The sequence below is a fragment of the Vulpes vulpes genome, chromosome 13 (genome assembly GCF_048418805.1).
Source record: "Vulpes vulpes isolate BD-2025 chromosome 13, VulVul3, whole genome shotgun sequence".
Classification (NCBI taxonomy): Eukaryota; Metazoa; Chordata; class Mammalia; order Carnivora; family Canidae; genus Vulpes; species Vulpes vulpes.
In genome coordinates this window covers 150,382,228-150,402,939 of record NC_132792.1, presented here as the reverse complement: position 1 = coordinate 150,402,939, position 20,712 = coordinate 150,382,228, and the positions used below count along the sequence as shown (strand labels likewise).

At 44.5% G+C, this 20,712-nt stretch overlaps 1 protein-coding gene across 1 annotated transcript; it reads right to left on the bottom strand.

The window, feature by feature from the left end:
• Positions 1-11,363: 11,363 nt before the first annotated feature.
• On the bottom strand, positions 11,364-18,516 carry SLC30A1 (solute carrier family 30 member 1). The gene is made up of 2 exons (XM_025982294.2): positions 17,814-18,516; positions 11,364-16,207 (listed from the first exon to the last, which is right to left on the bottom strand). The coding sequence occupies exons 1-2, from the start codon at positions 18,427-18,429 to the stop codon at positions 15,306-15,308; spliced, it is 1,518 nt and encodes a 505-aa protein (XP_025838079.1). The 5' UTR covers positions 18,430-18,516; the 3' UTR covers positions 11,364-15,305.
• Positions 18,517-20,712: the final 2,196 nt, after the last annotated feature.

Genomic DNA, 20,712 nt, shown 5'->3' with positions numbered 1-20,712 from the left:
TATGCCACCTTTGTTATATAGTTTGGTTAATGTCCTTTAACAAGTTTATAAAGTTTTGTTAATTTTCTAAGAGTTTATTTTTAAAAATCACGAATGGATTTTGAATTTATCAGAGGCTATTACTGGCTTTTTTAAAGATTTTATTTATTTATTTGAGAGAAAGAGAGAGAGAGCATGCACACATGAGCACCTGGTGGCTCAGTGATTGAGCATCTGCCTTCGGCTCAGGTCATGATCCCAGGGTCCTGAGATCAAGTCCCACATCAGGCTCCCTGTAGGGAGCCTGCTTCTCCCTCTGCCTGTGTCTCAGCCTGTGTCTCTCATGAAAAAATAAAATCTTTAAAAAAAATAGTTTAGTTTTTACAAGTCCAGAGGTGCTTTAAGACAGAGGGGAAAGCAGCTGGAGTGCAGTTTCTTGTCTCTGGAAGCCTTCGATTGCTGATGACTAGCACTAACTCAGTGACCTCCACTGTCCTACGTGGGTTTCACTCAAGAAAAGTTAAATCCAGGACGCCTGCCTGGGTGGCTCAGCGGTTGAGCATCTGCCTTTGGCTCCAGGTCATGATCCTGGAATCTGGGATGGAGTTCCACATCGGGCTTCCCGCAGGGGAAGCCTCTCTGTGTCTGCCTCTCTGTGTCTCTCATGAATAAATAAATAAAATCTTAAAAAAAAAAAAGTTAAATCTCAGACTAATGACCATCCCTCCACCCCTACAAACCCTGTATATATGGAAGTAAAACTCTAGTGGAAAACTTTTGGACCTAGGATTCCATGACAATCCACAGAAATATTTGATAAAAAGCAAACAACTCTGCAAATACAAGATTAGCAAACCAAACCATCTGAAGAGAGTGAATCTGTATTCTTAAAACACACACAATGTACATTTTTTTTTTGAAATAGTGATCTTTCTTGCTGCATTCAAAATAGGTTTCCATTCTCCAGAATCCATCTGTAAATGAGAAGTCTAAGTAAAGGCACAAGGAGAATCACACATTCTAAGATGAAATGGGAAAGACATCCATCCCTTCTATATCAGGTGAGGGCAGGGAATCAAAAGTTGATTGAATTTAACCAACTAATCTAATATGGCTCACTCCCGACTCCCACCCTAGTTCCTCCCAGGCACATTTACTTTGCATATGGAGATCATGCCACACATTTTCAGTTGTGATTCTGGATGTACAGGGGTTACGATTTTATCAATATTTGGATAAAGGTTAGGAATTGGACAGAGTAGGGGGATGGCTGTTTCGTTAGCATAGGAATGCTCAAGAGGGTAAAAGTAATCATAGTGACCACTCGGTGAGGTTCTACTAATTGCTAGCACCGTGCTAGGGACACTTCCTACATCATTGCACTTGAAGTCAGTCACCTAAGACTTAAGTAAGAATGTCCTCATTTTTCAGGTCAATCACTTGCTCAAGGCTACGTTGTAAAAGCCAGAGCGAGCACTTACACCAATTCTCTGGTTCCAAAGTCCATGTTCTCACCCACCACATTCAGCAGACTCTCTCTCTCTCTCTCTCTTTTTTTTCCCCAGGGAGGCAAAATCAAGATGGAAGATCCCTGTTTTAGGGATAAAGCCTTTGCTCAAAGCTCCAGGAGTCCAGGCAGCTAAATGACATTAAGATCAGGCTCAAAGCAATGGGCCTTTGCCCTGTGGGGGATCCTCTGCTCCTGGGAGGCCTTGGGGCAGGGAGTTCCTCATCCCCTGGGTTGATTTTCAAGCAGAGAACCCTGCTGAGTCATCTAGGAAGTCCTTGCTATTACACAACAAATCAGACCGCCACTAAGCCAACGCTGTTCTTGGGGTTGCTTCAACCCCAGGCTTTAGTGACCCAACCCAGGGGCTGCAGCTTGTTAAAGGGAAGTCCAAGTGTTAGAAAAGAAAGCTAATTCTCAGCCTGATCAAATAATAAAGGAATTCATTCTAGGAGCACAGACCTTTCCCCAGTGGCATCTACTTCTGGCCTCTAAGTGCCAACCAGCCCCCAACCTCAGGACCAACTCTCTTATTCCCTCTGCCTGGAAGGCTCCCTAGAAACCAGAGGGGCTGACTTCTGCATCCCCTCAAATATCACTTTTATTCTTTCATGTTTCCTGGCCTTTATATCTAAAATGTCAATGACAGGGGACCTGGGCTCAGTCAGTTAAGCATCTGCCTTTGGCTCCGGTCATGATCTCAGGGTCCTGGGATGGAGCCCCACATTGGGCTCCCTGCTTAGCAGAGAGCCTGCTTCTCTCTCTCCCTCTGCTGTCCCCCTCTGCATGTGCTCTCTGACTCTTCCTCTCTGTCAAATAAATAAATAAAACATTTTTCAAAAAAATTTAAAAAAGTAAATGTCAACGACAGCCCTCCCTCCTACATACACACAAATACACCCATATTCTCTGAGGGCTCTTCCTGGCTTTATGTTTTTCCCCTTAGAATCCATCACTAGCTAATCTAATATACATTGTACTTCTTTATCTTATCTCTCTACTAGACTGTAAACATCCCAAGGGCAGGGATTTGTGTCCATGCTCACTGTTACAGCGCCAGCACCGACAGTGCCTGCTGCATAAGAGGCGCTGAGTATTTGTTGAATGAATAAATCAGCCTGTGCTTCAGAGGAGAACAGTGAAATCTTAGAAAACCCCCAACGAGGTTTAAGTGTAGCGTTCAGGGAAACACCAAGAGCTTTGGAGGCCCCGATATGAAAATGGGCCTAGCCTAGATGGATACTTAATCTAGTTTAATCATTAATCTAGGGGCGCCTGGGTGGCTCAGTCGGTTAAGCACCAGACTCTTGGTTTCCGCTTAGGTCATGATCTCGAGGGTCGTGGAACCCAGCCCCACGTCGGGCTCAGCGAGTACAGAATCTGCTTGGGATTCTCTCTCCCTCTCCCTCTGAACCCCCTGCCCCGTACTCTCTCTCTCAAATAAATAATAAAATATTTTAAAAATATAATCTAGATTAAAACAGCCTCACTAAACCTCATTTTGTGGTTTGTCAAGGGAGAACATTTGCCTCCTGGGACTGCAGTGAGGTCCAGTAATAATTTTTTGAGCATTTATTTAATAACCTGGCCCTATGCCAAAGACTGTGCATGCATTATTCCTTCAATCCTCACAAGAATCCCATAAAGCATATCCTAAAATCTATAAAATCTTTATATCCATAAAGCGGTTATCCTCAAACAGATCAAAGTGATGTGCCCAGGGTGATGAAGAGGAAGCAGACAGGTCACAGGACTCCAAACCCCCTCTGTGTGTCTCTGAAACCCATGGGCGAGCCACCACACCAGATGTTGTGGGTCTGCGTCCATACAGTGCTGGGCCCTGATAGACAACATGTGCCTACACTGTCCCTCAACTTCCCTTCAGCAGAGTTGTTCCCGACCAACGTCTCAGAGACCTTGCTCCTGCCCCTGAGAAAGAACTGGGACAGCCAAGAACCCAGGACAACCCCCACCTCTGCCTGTCCCAGCCTGGTGACTTGCTGCAGCCTTTCACATTCAAGTGTATATAATTCACCCACTACCACCAGGATCTTATCTGGCACTGGGCCCTGTGCTTGGTCGCTTTTGCATAGAGTAAGTGATTGACAGGAAACAATATTTTTACTTTAAATCGATATATCACTAAAATTGCTCTATCACTTAAATCTTTTATTTTTTTATTTTTTATTTTCCTAGGCAAAGAACTTTATTAACCTTGTTTCAAACTTTATTCCCAGGCTTCTTCAGCTTAATTAGCGGCAAAGAATGAATTGTGTATAAGCAAAAACTGAAAAGAGCGGCAGTGTCCAAGGGGCTTGGGCTTAAAAATATTAGAGATCTAGATTTTTATCAGATCCATGAACAACATTTTAAAAAGCAGTCATAATGTGAAATAGCAGCTCCCAGTAACTTCTTCAAGTTTTATCTTCTTCAGAAGTTGACTTGAGGGCAGCCCTGGTGGCTCAGCGGGTTTAGCATTGCCTCCAGCCCAGGGTGTGATCCCAGAGACCTGGGATCGAGTCCCATATCAAGCTCCCTGCATGGAGCCTGCTTCTCCCTCTGCCTGTGTCTCCATGAACAAATAAATAAAATGTTTAAAAAAAAAAAAAAAAGAAGTTGACTCGATTCAGTTTGCTTTATTCTTGGAAGCTTCATCAAAATTCTCCACAAGATCTGGAACTTCATAATCATCATCACATCATCATCATCATCGTCGTCTCCAGTAGCAAGTGGTGCTTTTCCATCCATGGATTGTTTGGGCAGAGCTGCAGCCAGTCTTCTCCAACTAGTCAGACTGTCTGCACCAAGCTGGTTTAAGATCCTGGGTAGCATTTGTCAGCTGCTTTGTCTCAGCATGGCCTATCACTTAAATCTTTTAAATGTGCTCTCACGTTTTAACTTTTTGCTGTTTCACAACTGGTGTAAGTTGTTCAACGGACTTTTATTTATTTAAGCGAGAAAAAATATTTGTAGACACATATTTACATATACACGTATATAGTTTTAAAGTACAAGTTGAAATATTGCCACCTGTTCCAGCATCAAAAATAGACAAAAAGTGCTTTCAAAACCTAATTTATACACTTCGCAAAATTAGTTTCTTTTTTTTTTTTTTAATTTGTACAAAATGTGAGTGTTGTGCTTTAAACGATGAGGTAAGAGAAGTTTCATGTTGCTCTCCGCAAGCCCTTTGCCACAAATCCCACACTATGGGCAAGAGTAGTCTTGACTTCCAATAAATGAAAAATCCCCTAGGAGGGAACCAGCATCTTCATCTTCTTTTTTCTTTGTATTTTGGAGAAGTGTAGACACTTTAATATTCTATAAAATAATAGTTACCAAATGAATGCAACAGAGTGATCCAGGGAAGCAGATACTGAAGCAAATCTGCAAAATCATTGTTTTTTGGCTGTTCATTAACTCCTGTTTCAAATAGGTGTTCTTTATGTGACTTGTCTCGAAGTTATAATTAAGAGATGGAAAACCCAGCTTAAAACTCTAAAGCAGCTCAAGCCCCCACAGCACTGGTGGTGTGCAATAAAAATGCTTGAGCTGCTGACTCAGGAATTTGCTCACCGGACCTACCTCGGCATGCTCATTGCACACTCAGGGGTTCTCAACCAGTTCAGTTGGGGGTGTGTGTGTGAAAATTATATTATCCATTAATTAAAAAAAAAAAAAAGATGAGGGGGAAGGGGGAGCTGGAGAAGGAGGAGGAAGAGGAGAATGGAAGTGAATGTCCTTACCTCCTTCAGAGAGGTCTCCCTGGAGTTGTAGGTGGCAGGGCCCATGCAACAGAAAATCGCTCAGGACCCCTTCCACTGTGCCATACCACTGTCCCTCACAAGGACCTCTCAGAAAAATCCCCACATCTCAGCCAGAAAGATCAGAACTGTTGAATTCAAGCTCTGCCCTTAGCAGAAATCACCACCAGGCTCCGCAGCAAGAGAGCCGCCAGATGCACCAAACCATAGTCCATGGAAGCCCCTCATCCCCACTCCTTCCACAGCCTCTGTGATCGTTGGAATGGTCTTTCTCATTTTGAGCCTGCATCGTTTTCTCTCCTTCCCTCCTTTCCCTAGAGCAGTCATAGAACAGGTCACTAGGTAAACATCTCTTTGACCTCCAGACACTCCAGTGTCTGGGGCAGGTGGTGTCTATTATAGAAGTCACCTGAGGAGGGAAATGTCTGATGGTTTTAAAGGCAGAGAGAAATGCGGTATCACTGAAGAGAACTGGGATAAGTCCAAGAGTTAAGAAAGGGATTAATCAAGGCTCTAAGGGTCATACATTGGGTTTAGGGAGAGAGAGGTTGGGGGGGAATGGGGGATAGAAAAGAGATTGATAGAAAGAAGGGGGGAAGGTAAGAAGCCGGAAGGGAATAAAATAACTGGCTAATATTTCCTGAGCACTTAATAAGGAGCAGGCCCTGTTCAAAGTGCTTTACTTCTATCAATTCATTTAATCTTAAACAGCCCTCTATTCTTATCCTCATTTTGTAGATGAGGAAACGAAGGCAGAGAGTTCTCATGTCTTACCCAAGGTCACGTCTTAACCCATCCCATTTCAGGGGTCTGGGGTGTGCAGCCAGGGTGTCTGACTGCAGAGCTAAGTGCTTTGCATACTGCTGAATTGAAGAGTCTCAAAGAGGAGACATGCGCTGACTCCGTGGAGTTGACGTCGTGGCCAAGAGCTGGGACGTTGCCTGGACAGACCTGGTTCAGTCCTGGTTCCCTTACTCACCAGGTTTATGGAAATCACTCAGTGCTCTCAAAATCACTCAATGCTCTCACCCTGTTTCCTCATCTTTAAAGCGGAGGTAGGGGCACCTGGGTGGCTCAGTCAGTTAAGTGGCCGACTCTTCATTTCGGGTCAAGTAAGGATCTCAGGGTCCTGGGGTGGAGCCTTTGGTCAGACTCCACCTTGAGCAGGGAATCTTCTTGGGGATTCTCCATCTCCCTCTGCTCTTCTCCTGCTCCCTCTTTTTTTTTCTCTCCCTTTCTCAAAAAAAAAAAAAAAGAAAAGAAAGAAAGAAAAGAAAAGAAAAGAAAAGAATTGGAGATAATAATAGCATTTAGCTCATGGAGTGATTATTATAAGGATTACATGGGCTAAGCATTTCGCACCGTGCCAAAACACAGAATGTGGTAGATACAGTTTAATTTTTGTCCCATGTAACCTTCACAAGGACCTGGTAAGGAATGTGTTGTCCCATCTCACAGATCGGAAAACTGAGATCCCAAAAGGTATCCAGCTTGCCAAGGCCACATGCCTAAGCAGGGGTAGGGCTGGGGAAGAAGGGGGTAGAGGGAACAGAGGAGGGGGGCTCTGGGTGAGACAAAAGCAGGACATGTAAGGAGCAAAAAGGGGAGGCTGCTGCAGTGAACGCCACCCTAGTTACCTCAGCTGGCCTTAGGATGACATCTCCAATGTCATCTTGACACACAAGATCATTGCACTGCCTGTGAGCTCTCCTTTCACTTCAGATTGGGTCTCGTGGTAACACGTGAGCAAGCCTCGACTCCCACCAAATCCCTTAGGGAATTTGTGATTCCCTAAAGCTTGGTGTCTCAACTTAGAAACTCAGACAACGTGTATAGTTAGAGAAAACCCTGTATTGTAGGTCACGAACATAAATGGATGTGTCACCATTTATAGTGTCTAGCCCTTTTCTCATAAAATTTTATTTATAATTAAGTCTGCAATTTAACTCCAATGAGAGCAAAATAACAAATCACAAATTTAGCGTCTACATTATAGGTACATACTGACGTGTATATTCGTTTTTCATTTCTGTAACGAGTTACTACAGGCGCAGTGGTTTAACACAAGACAAATGTGGGGCACCTGGGTGGCCCAGTGCTTGAGCCTCTGTCTTTGGCTCAGGCCATGATCCCGGCGTCCTGGGATCAAGTCCCATATAAGGCTCCTCGTAGGGAGTCTGCTTCTCCCTCTGCCTCTCTCTCTGTGTCATGAATAAATAAATAAAATATTTTATAAATAAATAAATAAATCACAACAAATGCATTACCTTATAGTTCTGGGGGGTCGTAAGTCTAAAATGGGTCTTATGGAAAAGATACAGGCGTCAGCAGAGCTGTATTCCTTCCAGATGATCTAGGGGATAATCTGTTTCTTTGCCTTTTCCAGCTGCTGGAGGCCATCTGCATTCCTTGGCTAGCGGCCTCTCCCTCCATTCCTAAACCAGCAATGTAGCATCTTCTAATTTAACCACAACACTGCTCCTACCATCCATACTTCTGTCATCATATCTTTTAACTCTGACCCTCCTGCCTCCTCCTTTAAGGACCCTTGTGATTATATTTGGTCCATGCAGATTATCCAAGATAATCTCCCCAGTCTCAAGATTCCTAACTTAATTGCATCTACAAGGTCCCTTTGTGTCAGGTCACAGATTCACAGCTTCTGGGATTAGGACGTGAACAGCTTGAGGAGGATCATTATTCTACCATAATATGCCACCTAATTTTTTCAGCTCATTGACTTTTAATAATGTGTAGAAACTCAAGATCCAACAGCTTTAGCAATAAACACTGCTGCATCAGTGTTCTTCCAGAGGAATCTTGACGCAGGAGCCCAGGGCAGGTGTCATTGAAGGCCACCGTTGGTTCAAGCTCTACAAAATCCCGGTAAGTTTTGTCCAATATTGTCCTAGACATTTTCACCATTGGAAAAGAAGGGTAAATCATTCTCAGTTTCTACTGAATATTCAAATTTGGGCTTTGACAAAAGGCACTGGTCTTAACCCCTTTTATGTTGCCAAAAACGCATTTTTACTTTATACTTCAAAAGACGGCCACATTTGTACTGCTTTCTTGAGCAGAACAATCTCCTCAACCTATCAGAGGAACTCCTGGTCCTATCAATGGTTATGTTCTTAGAAATCACACCTTGGGGGACACCTGGGTGGCTTCAACGGTTGAGCGTCTGCCTTTGGCTTAGGACATGATCCCAGATTCCTGGGGTTGGAATCCTACATCAGGCTCCCTGCATGGAGCCTGCTTCTCCCTCTGTCTGTGTCTCTGCCTCTCTCTCTCTCATGAATAAACAAAATCTTAAAAAAAAAAAAAATCACACCTTTAAATTTTGCTTTCTATGTGACTATGCAGCAGGGAACCATGGTTCCTGGAACTGAAGTTTGAACAAAACAGGAAGCATCTCTGGTACCAGTGTATGTAAATGGAAGATAGATGTAGCATTTGGATCATGTGGGAAAAGCTGGAAGAGTTCTCACTGGCTAGCTTTTATGGTTTCCCTTGGGGCCATCCTGCCCCCCTGGGGACATTTAAAACAGGGTATCTTGATGGGAGCGTAGTGGAGGGGGCGTGGGTAGGCAGGAACTACTGGCATTTGTGTGGAAGGAGGTCAGGGTCCCTAAACTCAGTGCATAGGACACTCCTGTACTCTGATGAAATGTACTCAAATGCTAACAGCCCCCCTGTTGAAAAGCAGATGGTCCTCCCTGTGTCTCCTCATCCACAATGACTTCATTCAAGCACCTCTACTCCTCATTCCCCAGAAGACCCACTGTTTTCAGCATTAAAGGATATTTAAGCTATAGTTTTTGTGTCCTAGCAGAAGCAGTTAATACCTCAGACAACACTATATGGTAGCTTAGGTGAAAATACTACTAGTTTGTAACAAGGAACAGTTGTCTACAAGACTAGATTAAAACCAGGGGAGGCTCTGGAATTCTAAAAAAGAGTATTATTCCTCTCCCTCACATAATTCAAAATAAAAATGACACTAAATCATAATGTAAGAAAGTCTGACTCAGAAGAGATCTGATTCTTCACATGGAAACTAGCAGGTTTTTGTTTTTTTTTTAATAAATAGCAAAATTTATTTTCCTCATTTCTCTTGCTTTTCTATTACTGTTCGGCTGAAAATTAAAGATTAATTTGAATCTACTTAGGAAGTTGGTTCTTAACAATTCAAAGGGATGGGAAAGCAAGGTATTGATGGATCCCTTGCAAAATTGCAGCTCTGGTTCTATCACTAGCTAGATGACTTGGGTCAGGTGCTGAATAGGTCTGTAAAATGGGAATAATGAAATATACCTAATGGTCTGTGAGAATTCAATAAAAACGTGTGTCCCTTAGTATATTTTTATAAGTGCCCAGAATATTATACCCATTAATAGTATGACTCTATCTTCAGTGCTGTGTATTTTAGCTATGAATAGTATTTTTTTCCCCATTCCTCCATATTTGTTCAAACACTTGAATTCCTACAGCACACCAGTCCCTGTGCTAAATCCTAAGGAAATAGAGACAACTCCAACCTCACAGGTTGTGATCTAAAAGTTTGTAACCAAGTTTGTTACAACAAAGTTTGTTCAACAAACTTGTAAATAAGCAAATGCAATGAAGTGCCATAAATTCCTTGATTTAAAAGAAAAAAAGCGCATATAGCCTTCAGGGGAGGAGGGAAAATGGTCAATTCTGAAGATGCAGAAATGTCTATGAAATTCTTCAAAAAACAATGTTGTCTCTTTTTATTTTTAATTCAAAAGCAACAGCTTTCATCCAGATGTGTGATGCATAGCACATGAAATTATGTTCTAGGGAATGTTGGCAAATACTTCTTGAAAGACCATATTGCCTGAGAATTCTTCTGAATCCTGAATGGTAAGACACGTTCAGATAAGAACATAGGTTGGCCAATATTTTAAGATACTACTGATTGTATCCATGCATCCTGATCTCAGAAATGTTCAAGTGTACAAAAGGATCAACTGAAACGTGGTAGATGTAGATGTGGGCCTGTGTATTTGGGAACCAGTTCATGCTCTTAGCATGGACTACCTAGTAAATGGATTTATCCCCCTGTCTCACTTTGTCTACTTGCCATTCCAAATCTATCCTGTATCCTTTTCCACTTTCTCATTTATCCAAATACTGAAGGGCTTCCTCCATTCCTATAAAACCAAATTCAAACTGGTTTGACATGGCACTTCAATCTTCTCTTTAACACGCTACCTCTCTTCATTCTGAATCCTCTATTCTATGTCCCCTTGCCTCTCAGCCCCCATCCCTCCTTTCAACACTAACCGACATGAATCCTTTCCAAAGATCTTCATCCCTTCTTTGGAATATTACTGTATTTACCAATTCTATTATCTATTGCCATTTACTGCCAATTGATTTTTTCTTATGCAATTTTTATCTGCTTATCTCCTAGAGGCACAAGTTCCTTAAAGAAATTCTTCAGGAGAGATTATGTCAGTCATAGTTCTGAACTCATATAAACAAACTAATCAACTAATGTACTCGTGGGTTAGAAGTTCCAGATGGTTGGTTATGTGACTGTCAAATATTTAATAATCCTTGTTATTAACGCTTACAAATAGCAAGTACAAGAAGCAGGTTAACCTGTAATTACATAATATTTATAACCAAAAAGATGTCAGACATTGAATATGTCATGTTAGTGAGCCTTTGCTGTTACCCTTTCAGTTTCTTTTTTTTTTTTTTTAAAGAGACCATGGATCTCTCGCTTTTTTAAAAATTTATTTATGATAGTCACACAGAGAGAGAGAGAGAGAGAGAGAGAGAGAGAGGCAGAGGAAGAAGCAGGCTCCATGCACCAGGAGCCCGACGTGGGATTCGATCCCAGGGCTCCAGGATCGCGCCCTGGGCCAAAGGCACGCGCTAAACCGCTGCGCCACCCAGGGATCCCACCCTTTCAGTTTCTACTGCAATTTTTGCCTGCTTTTTTTCATTCCACAATACTATCCTATAGCCTGGTTATTCTGGATATCTAGCAACACTTAAGCTGTGATACCTCTTTAAACACCTTAGGTCTATATAACCCAACCTAGTATAGGAGAGGGCACATGCACAAAACAGTGAAGTAGATATTAAAATTAGTTTATTTTTCTACTTAACTTTTAATAAATGAGAAGAAACACAGTAGTCTGTCTCATAAAGAACATTTATAATACATAACAATCCATAAAGCCTCATGGTGAGGTAGGAACAGCTTTGGAAAACAATGCACAGTCATAAAACATACAAAAAGTTAGGTAAAATGTTGCAGCACTAAAGGACATTTTATCTGCATCTGCATTTAATGAGATGATAATTGCATTTAACTGTGCCACATCTGGCCCAAAAGGACAGGCTATGGTCGACACAAAACAACACAACATGGAAGTTTCATTAAAGAATCACAGAATACATTGATACACTTCATTGTGCTGTTTCAAGGCAGGACCATAACATGGCAATTTGTGTCTTTTTATATATAGCCACATAATAATTGTATGTTACATTCCCTTCAGCATCTTTTTGCCAAAGACACTGGACCACAAAATTTTTGGTTTAAAAGTTTAAACTGAATGACATACAAAAGGCTCTTGTGCCAGTGAAAATGACTGCTAAATATTCCAGAGCTTGTTAGTAAAACAAAATAGCATCGCCACATAATATCGGTAGAGCTACATCAAAATAGTGCTATTACAATTCCCATTTCAGATGGCCAAACACTGTATTTGACAATTCTCCATTTAAAAAAAGAAAAAACCTCCACCTTTCCAAGAGTTTTAACACTGTTTTATGCCTTAACTGAAACTCTATTAAAATAAATATTTCTATATTGTAGAATTATTCTCCGTATTTGTATATGTGTGAACAACTTAAGACAGCAGGTAAATGACATTTATATCATTCAAATGATATCTGCTTATAAACAGTAAAAAATCTTCAACCTAACACCAGTTAGCCTACTAAATACTTCACATTAGGTTCCATAGGCCCTGTCCCTCAAAACTTTCAAAATTCAAAATTAACTGAACATGTTAACAAGATACAAACATGTTAACATAGTCTCCTACCTACTGAGATTTCCCAAGGTGCTCTTGATGGAAATTTTTCCTATTCAAATTACACACCTTAGTTATACAAACATTGTTTTCTAAAATGCTAAAACACACCAGTTTTTGCCCTTTTTTGACTTTTTTTTTTAGGTTCTAGTCTATATTTTTACAATGCAGATGCCCTTCAAACAATCCTTATTAAACAATCATAGACGCTGAAAAGTGACAATGGAGAAGGAAATCTCTCATCACTAAGGCGGCATTTGGCTTGGAAAAATTGGAGTTGGTTTTAATTCAGGCACATGCAGCACCTCCTTTTCACTAAACTGAGACAACAGACAAGTTTCTAAACACATATTCTAAACACACTGATCTTGCTCAAATATAAAAGAGCCAGCAGGAGAGATGCACCTCCTAAAATTGATGCATTGCTATAAAACAGCATATTTAAATATTGGGTTTAAGTCTCCCAAGAATTCAGGGTATTTCCCTCATTTTCTTCCAGGAAGGACTAAACTAGTTTGGAAAAGACACTTAAATCCCACAATATTTAAATATAAAAGCATTTTTTTTAAAAGATAATGCTAAAAATGGGTTAGAAAGTGCATTGTAAAGAAATAAATAATTCTCTGCTAAAACTCAAAAGGTGAGTCAGTGCCCACGGATTTTGCTATTATGACAAAGTCCTTTGAAAAAAGAATTCTATGGTACCACTTTGTTATGTATAAGCGATTTAAAAATTATGAAAAGTGAAATAACTGAAATCTAAAGGCTGTTACCTTCAAAGCACTTTTGGAAAAAAAAAAAAGAAAGAAAAAAGCCCTTGTCCCATGCTTATACACCATTAAAAAAAAAAATCCTCATTTAGCTGATGTCTTATACATTATGCAACCTTTAAGAAAGACCCAATAGAGCATTTGTAAAGAAAACCCTACTGAATGTATTTTACCAGTTATCCTATTGTGCCATTACCAAAATGTTTTTATAACATAAACTGTTTTAAGATCTTAATAAAATGGTTTGCAGTTTTAAGTGTTGAATCAGGAATGTACGTGATACAGTACAGTCTGAAGTCTTCTCTCTTGTTTGCCCATATAATGAAATTCCCGAATTTCACGTTTAAAAAATTTTTTTTGCAAAATTCAAAGTAACTTCCAGTTTAGGAATTGAATTATACAATTATCAGATAAGAGTATTAAAAGATCAAGATGTATTGCAAATTGGCAGGTTATGGTTTTGGCCCATTATAGCAAATGTGAACTTACAAACTGTGTTCCTAAAATTACCTCATTCTCATTGGAAAAATCGACTGTTCTTAAATAGGCCCATTGCCAGCAATAGGCTTAGACTAGAAAAAAAACACACCATCTACCACAAAAGATCCCTTTAAAAAGTTAACTGTCCAATGCCAACACTTTCATCTTAAGACCCATTAAACAATGAATTATTTCAAATCCCAAAAGATAGCCATCCCAAAAGTAGTCAGCTATAAAAGTTACTGAAGTAGTCAGGATACCTTATTTCTAGAAAAATAGAGCTATACATGATAACTGATATTAATATTCATCCTTATGAGGACAAAAATCTAGTTTCTTCACAAAGCATAACCCCCTCTCTGTCAAGAAAAATATAACTTAAATATCCTTAAATAATATTTGCGTATGGATTTGAAACCCATAGCAACAATGAAATAGCCAAGAACAATTTCCTGTGTAGATACTGTGGCATCTTACAAAATAAGCCACTATTGCAAGATCTGAGCAACGTCAAGACAGGATGACCTACAGAATCTTAATGATTAATTTGGCCTTAACTCTGCTTTTTAAGAATTTAATATCCAAATTGCATTAACCTTTAGATTTCCTTTTTCTCCTAAGTCAATGGCTCTGGGCAAAGCACAAGAACTGCTGGTTGTACTCGAAAAAAGCTGTTTGAATCCATTCATGATTGGTCACCATGAAATGACTAAGTTTTTAAACACCTACAACTTGAAAGATTACACGAATAAGCTTGCGTTTAACATATAACCTATTAGATTAGCTTTAATGTCCTTAAAAGTATTTACTGTATATATTTCTTAAGTAAACTTTCAGCTCAATGTTCCTAATGCCAATCTTTCAGAGAAAGTAATGCTGGTGAACATGTCCACATTTCAGACTAACTTTGGTAAAAGAAAACATGAGTTAAAATTCTCCCCAATAATTTTAAAATGTGGTCTGAATATCAACTTATAACATTCTAAATATTTAATTTGGTAAACCTTCTTCCCTGCTCTTACTCTTCATATGCCCTGTTATATGTAAACTGTAGTTCAACTTGTTAATTATCTCAACTGTTTATTAGAATAATATTCAGCAATATAGAATCCAGGATGGTAACTGATCTTCAGTATTATAAATAACCCATGTGAAGAAAAAAGGAAACTTTTTCCTAATAATATCCATGAGTCATTCTTAAAAACATGTTGCCATTATGCTATGTAATGATCTCAGAGGGCAAGTAAATATTACCTAAAACGTCAAAGGAAACAAACCTGTTGATGATTTTTCAAGTTTAGTGATTATAATCCTAAAAAACAAAGTATAACACTGGGGGAAAAGAAAAGCAGAGAAATTCCAGTAACAATTTTAATTTATTTATCCCCCTAATTAATTTTTTTTTACCATGGAAAAAAACTGGAAATCAAATGTCATTATGTTATATAAGGTTTATACTTACTTTAAACAAAAATGTAACATAGTGTTAAAACTGGCTTTCCAAAATTGTTACAGCATAGCTGTACTCTGCACTAATAATCACAAAGTTGTAATATAGAACTCTGTTAAGCAGTCCCATTATGTTCTTACAAAAATAGAATTAAACTGTGTGACCAGACAAGGACTTCAATTACACTACTTGGCAAACTTAGAATTTCAATGGAGTCTTTTTTTCCCTCTTGCAGTTTAAAGCAAAAGTCAAATATCACATCTTTCTCAAGACTCACAAAGATGATTCAGGTTGTTTGTTTGGCATTTTTTTAATCTCTATCACAACAGCAGGGATGCTTTCAACTTTAGTCCTCCGGGGCTTCTTCTCTAGATTGTCGCTAAGTTCTAGACAAGAAATGCTAACTGCTGGGGCCTTTTCTGCATCCTTTCCAGAAGGGGCTTGTGGCCGTGTCCCACAACACTGCTTCAAAGCACACTGAGTTCTGCAGGCAAGTTCACACGGGACTACACTTGATTTAGAGCCTACGCTAGCAAATTCAGGCTGAATGGTAGTAGCGTGAATTCCGTGATTATGAAAAACGTCTTTAATGATTTTGGCCACCTGCATGTATGATGTCGGGTCTTCACATTTTATGTGAGCAGTGGCAATGATTCTGCTTCCAGCAAGTTGCCAAACATGTAATTCATGAACTTCCTCAACTCCTTCAACATCTCGAAGTTCTTTTATCAAATTTTTGATATCAATTTGTTTAGGAACAGTTTGCAGAAGAATTAGAGCAGATTCCTTAAGTAATGGATAAGTTGTGTAAAGAAGTATACAAACCATTACAATGCAAAGAGTTGGATCTAAATATAGCACCCAGCAAGGACCAGCCTCATGAACTGTTGCATGAGTACTATTAATTATTTCTACAAATGCTTTGCAGGGGTCAGGGATACATGGATTCACACAAAACCCCCCTTCAGGACAACCCTTCCAAGAAAAGTAAAAGACCAAGGCATTTACTACTACAATCACTGAACCCAAAGCATCTCCAAAGACATGCAGAAAAACTCCACGCATGTTAAGTTGTGCAGCCTTATCGTCATCTTCCAATTCCACATGGTCAGATTCTCTGATAAGATTCCCATTCACTTGTACTTCCACTGCATCATTTCTAGACTTTTCTGGATCTACAAAGAAAGGAAAAATGCTGTATCAAATACATTAGCAGTGTTTATACAAACATCTTCATTCAAGTCCATTTTAGTCAAAGAGGTGAAAATTTTTCATAGAATATAATTTTTTAAAACGTGCCCAGGACAGTTTATTATATAAACTGACATGCTGGGGACAAGCCAGGGCAAAATCAAGTCCTTAAGGAGATAGTGCTTCCCCGTTCTCCAAACCAGCCCCCTGCTTCCCCCACCTCCAAAAAAAGTTCATCTTTTCTGTGGGGGTGGGGTCCCATGTACATTCTGCTCTACTTTTCGGCATATGCAAAAGAAGACGTAAAATCGAATGCTATCACCCACAGATTAAATGCAACTAGGAAGAAGTGTACTACAAATGCCTGATTTGACACACAGCTCTGGTCCCTCTTTGTCATTAAGGTGTTGTAGCTAAATCTTAACTTTTATTATGAACAGAAACCGAAGAGTCTCTTGGTGGAGTGTTTAGAAACTGACAAATCAGCAATATGAGCCCATCAACAATCATAAACTTCAGGAAAAGCTGCAATGATCACTATCTACCCTACCAGTTCTTAAACCAAACGTACCCATCTTTTAAAGGAATTACTGTCTACACGCCAGAGCAGCCTCATTTTCTTTGGATTAAGACCCTCACAGAGGGGGAGTAAGGGGAAATCCAACTGTTTAGCAAACCTTTTACTGTACAAGTTCAATTTCATTATCGTGATACCCTGCACCTCGAAAAAAGAACAAGTAGTATCATCCGGCTAAACAAATAAATATAAGCGGAAAAGGGCTGGATGGAAATACACCAAATTATTAACATCATCAGAGCTTGGGGAGCTGGGCTTCGGTCGATTCCTTTTCCCCATCTCTTTTCTTTCACCATTTTCCAAATTGCTTTCAAGAGTAATCATATTTAGAGGGGGGGAAAAAAAGCATCCAGTAAAAAGGGAATAAGGGAAGTCACCGTCAGGCTTATTTTATAGTATGATTTTCCAAAGTCCGGAGTGAAAGGTTAAAACATGACCAAACAGGGTCCTGAACTAGGATCTGCAGGATTAGGCTCAGACTGGAGACAAGTAAGTGAAACACACACACACACACACACACACACACACACGATGCCCGTCCGGAAAAGACACCTTTCACCGGGCTTCTGGGGTGAGGGAAGTCCAGGGCTAGGGGGCTCTGAAAAGAAGAAACTTGTTTGAAGGGCACAGGAACTACTCGGGCAGGGCAAGGTTCCTGATGGCCAACAACTCAGGATCAAGTGGGGATTCTCTCCGTTTCCCAAGGGGTGGGGGTGGGGGTGGGGTCGGGGGCGGGAAAGTGAATTAGGAAGCACTTCTGATTCCGTGAAAACCCCATCAGGAGAGTCTCTCGGAAAGACGGTCCCCCCCGCCCCCTCTGCCCACGCTCTCGGCCAGGCCCCCCGCCCCCCGCCGCCCTGGGTCCCCGAGAGCCCCGCGGGCCCCGGACGGCGGCGCGGGCAGCAGGGGGCGCGGGCAGCAGGGGGCGCGCGCGGCCACCCCGCCCGGGGCCCGCCGAGGGTCCCGCCGTCCCCCGGCCCGGCCACCTGCGGTCGCCGTCCCCCTCCGCTCACCTGGCCGCTCCAGTTTCAGCCCGTTGGAGTTGCTGCTGTTGGACACCAGCGTGTTGGTCTCCTCCGCGTCGGGCCTCTGCTCGCCCGGGGTCTCGCTGCTGTCGCCGCCCCCGGCGCGGCCGCCCTTGCCGCGGGCCCCCTTGGGGAGGCCGTGGCCGTGGCCCCCGTGCGAGTGGCCGTGGCCCGAGTCGTTGCCGAAGCCGCTGTGGTGGTGGAAGAGGCACAGCCCCATCACGTTGACCAGCAGCCCGGCCACGCCGACCCCGAGGACCACCAGCGGCTGCTGCATCTCGTGCGGCTCGATGAAGCGCTCGATGGCCTCCAGCAGGATGGCGAAGCAGAGGCCGGTCAGGAAGATGGCGTTCACCAGGGCCCCCATCACCTCGGCCCGGATCCAGCCGAACGTGTTCTTCTGGGTGGCGTGGGTCCGCCGGGCGAAGCGCTCGGCCACCAGCGCCACCACCAGCGCCAGCACGTCCGACAGCATGTGGAAGGAGTCGGAGAGCATCGCCAGGGACGAGGTCACCTGGCTCACCACCACCTCCAGCACCATGAACATGAAGGTCAGCAGCAGCATGCACACCAGCCGGCCGCGGTTCCGACCCCAGCACCCCATGGCTGCGGGCCGGCGGCTGCCCTGGCGGCGCGGGCGGGGCGCGGCGCGGGGGGCGCGGGGGGCGCCGGGGGCGGGGGTGCGGGGCGCCGCGGGGCGGGCTGCGCGGCCGGGCGGGGGCGAGCCCCGGGGTCAGGCCGCCGCGCCCCCGCGCCCGAGGGCGTCCCCGGCGGGCGGGCGGGCGGCGCAGCTGCTCAGGCGGCCGTGCTCGGGGCCGGCGCCGAGGCCCGGCTCAGCCCCAGCAGCCCCACACCCACAGCGGGGCGGCGGCGGCGGCGGCGGCGGCGGCGGAGGCCGAGGCGGCGGCGGCGGGGAGCCGGGGCTGCTCCGGGAGCCGGGGGGCGAAGAGCCGGAGCAGGAGCGGCGGCGGGCGGGCGGCGGGGGCGGGCGACGGGCAGCTCCGCGCTGCCAAGGCTGCGAGCATCTGCAGGGCTCTCGGCGCAGGTCTTCCCGCCGCTGGTCTCCTCCGCTGGGACTCGGACCGCGGAGCCGACGCCTGGAGAGCTAAAAAGGCGGCGGCCCCGGCAGCTGCACTCGGCCCGGTCTCCGGCGCCTTCTTCGCCCCCCCGCCTTTGCAGACGGTTTACAAAAAAACTTTGCTTTGCACTCGGAACCCCCGTTTTCACACGGACCCGAGCGTGACAAGGCCCCGGCGCCCCGCCCACCAGGCCCGGCACGCTTCCCCATTGGCCGGGACCCCCTCACGACAGCCTCCGCTCCCCGCCCTCCCGCGCTCGCCATTGGGTGGGGGCTCGGGGGGGGCGGGAGGGGGCGGGGCCGAGGCGCCAACAGATGGGGGCGGGGCCTTCCTCTCCGGGAGCCGGGCGTGGGCCGGGGGCCGCGGCCGGGTGCAGCGGCGGGCGTCGTGGGGGAGGGTCGGGGGCGCGGGCCGCGTGCAGCAGGAGGGGGCGGGGCGGGCGCGGTCCCCCGGGGCGCGGCGGGGCGGCTGCCGGCGCCCTGCGGGTCCTGGCGGCGCCCCGCGCGCCCACGGGGGCCGGGCGGCCGGCAGACTTTGATCCTCCGCGCCGAGTCCACGTGGTGGGTGAAGGGACGGCTCGGGAGGCGAGTTGACCGAAGTCAAGCCATCTTGGTATTTCGGCTGACCCTTAACCTAAAAGTCAGCAGGTCATAAAGAGTCACAAGATCCCACTGATGGAGACCACAAGACCCGACTCCCTCTGGCAGGAGGAGGCACAGAGGCTGCACATTCTTAAAATTGCTCCCTGTGGGTAATTCCACAGCCCTAGGACAACAGAAGGACTCCCCGCTCGGGGTGGGTGATAAAGTTCAGCAGTAAGAGACCTCCCGAGACCTCGGCCGATTTTTTGAAATTAAAAAAAAAAAAAACAAAAAAAAAAGCTTACAAAACCGTTACAGGCAAAGGTGATGGGGGGGGGGGGTCTGCTGCCTCACCTGGGAGGAGAGACCGCTGCTTTGTCTATGAAGCCCCCCCCCTTCCAGGTAGACTCTGGTCCCCCTCCCTAAAGGGCAAGGGCTGGCTCCCCAATTCCCCGCCGCCGAGACCCCCCCCCCCTCCCCCCGGCCCCAGAGCAGCCCTCGCGCGGCCTCCACCCGCCGCCTTCCGTAGAAGAGATCAGAGACTCTGCGGCGCTGTGTGGCCGACGGCAGCCCGGGATGGGGGTGTCCCCGGGGGTCCACGCGCCCTTCCTGCCCGGAGACCCGGGGTGACGCGGATGCGCTGAGCACCTCGACCTCCGGAGCGTGCACCCCGCGCTGAGCACCGCGACCTCCCGAGCGGCCCTGCAAGCGGCAGGAGCTGTGTCTTTGAAAATGTTTCAACCGAGCAGACCACCCCTATGACCAGCATCCCTAGGAGACCTTGTGTAAAGCCAGATATTATCTAAGGACAGTGTAGGGCACCGACGTCAAGCGGGAGCAACCCGGGCTCCGGTGCCAGCTGTGGGACTCTGAGGAGCGTCACCTAATCTGGCTTACACCTGTTTCTTCATCCTTTATAGTAAAGGATTGGGCAAGAGGAACTCTTTAAGATCCTTTCTGACTCTCAAATTCGAAGGCTCTGTGATTGAACAAACGTTTTATTTATAGACTACAGAGAGCTGAACCCTGTGTTGGTTGCTATGGGGAAGGGAGGGGCAGTCAAGAATACAAAAGCAGGCGCTTCTGTCCAGGTGGAGGTAAACCATCAACATATAAAATGTTGGAGTTACACTGAAATACTCCATAAATTGTGCCAGCTCTAGTTTAGAGTGCATCCTTCCATATGCGCTGTGCTCTGAGTGATGAGTTCACCGGGGAAGTGAAGAT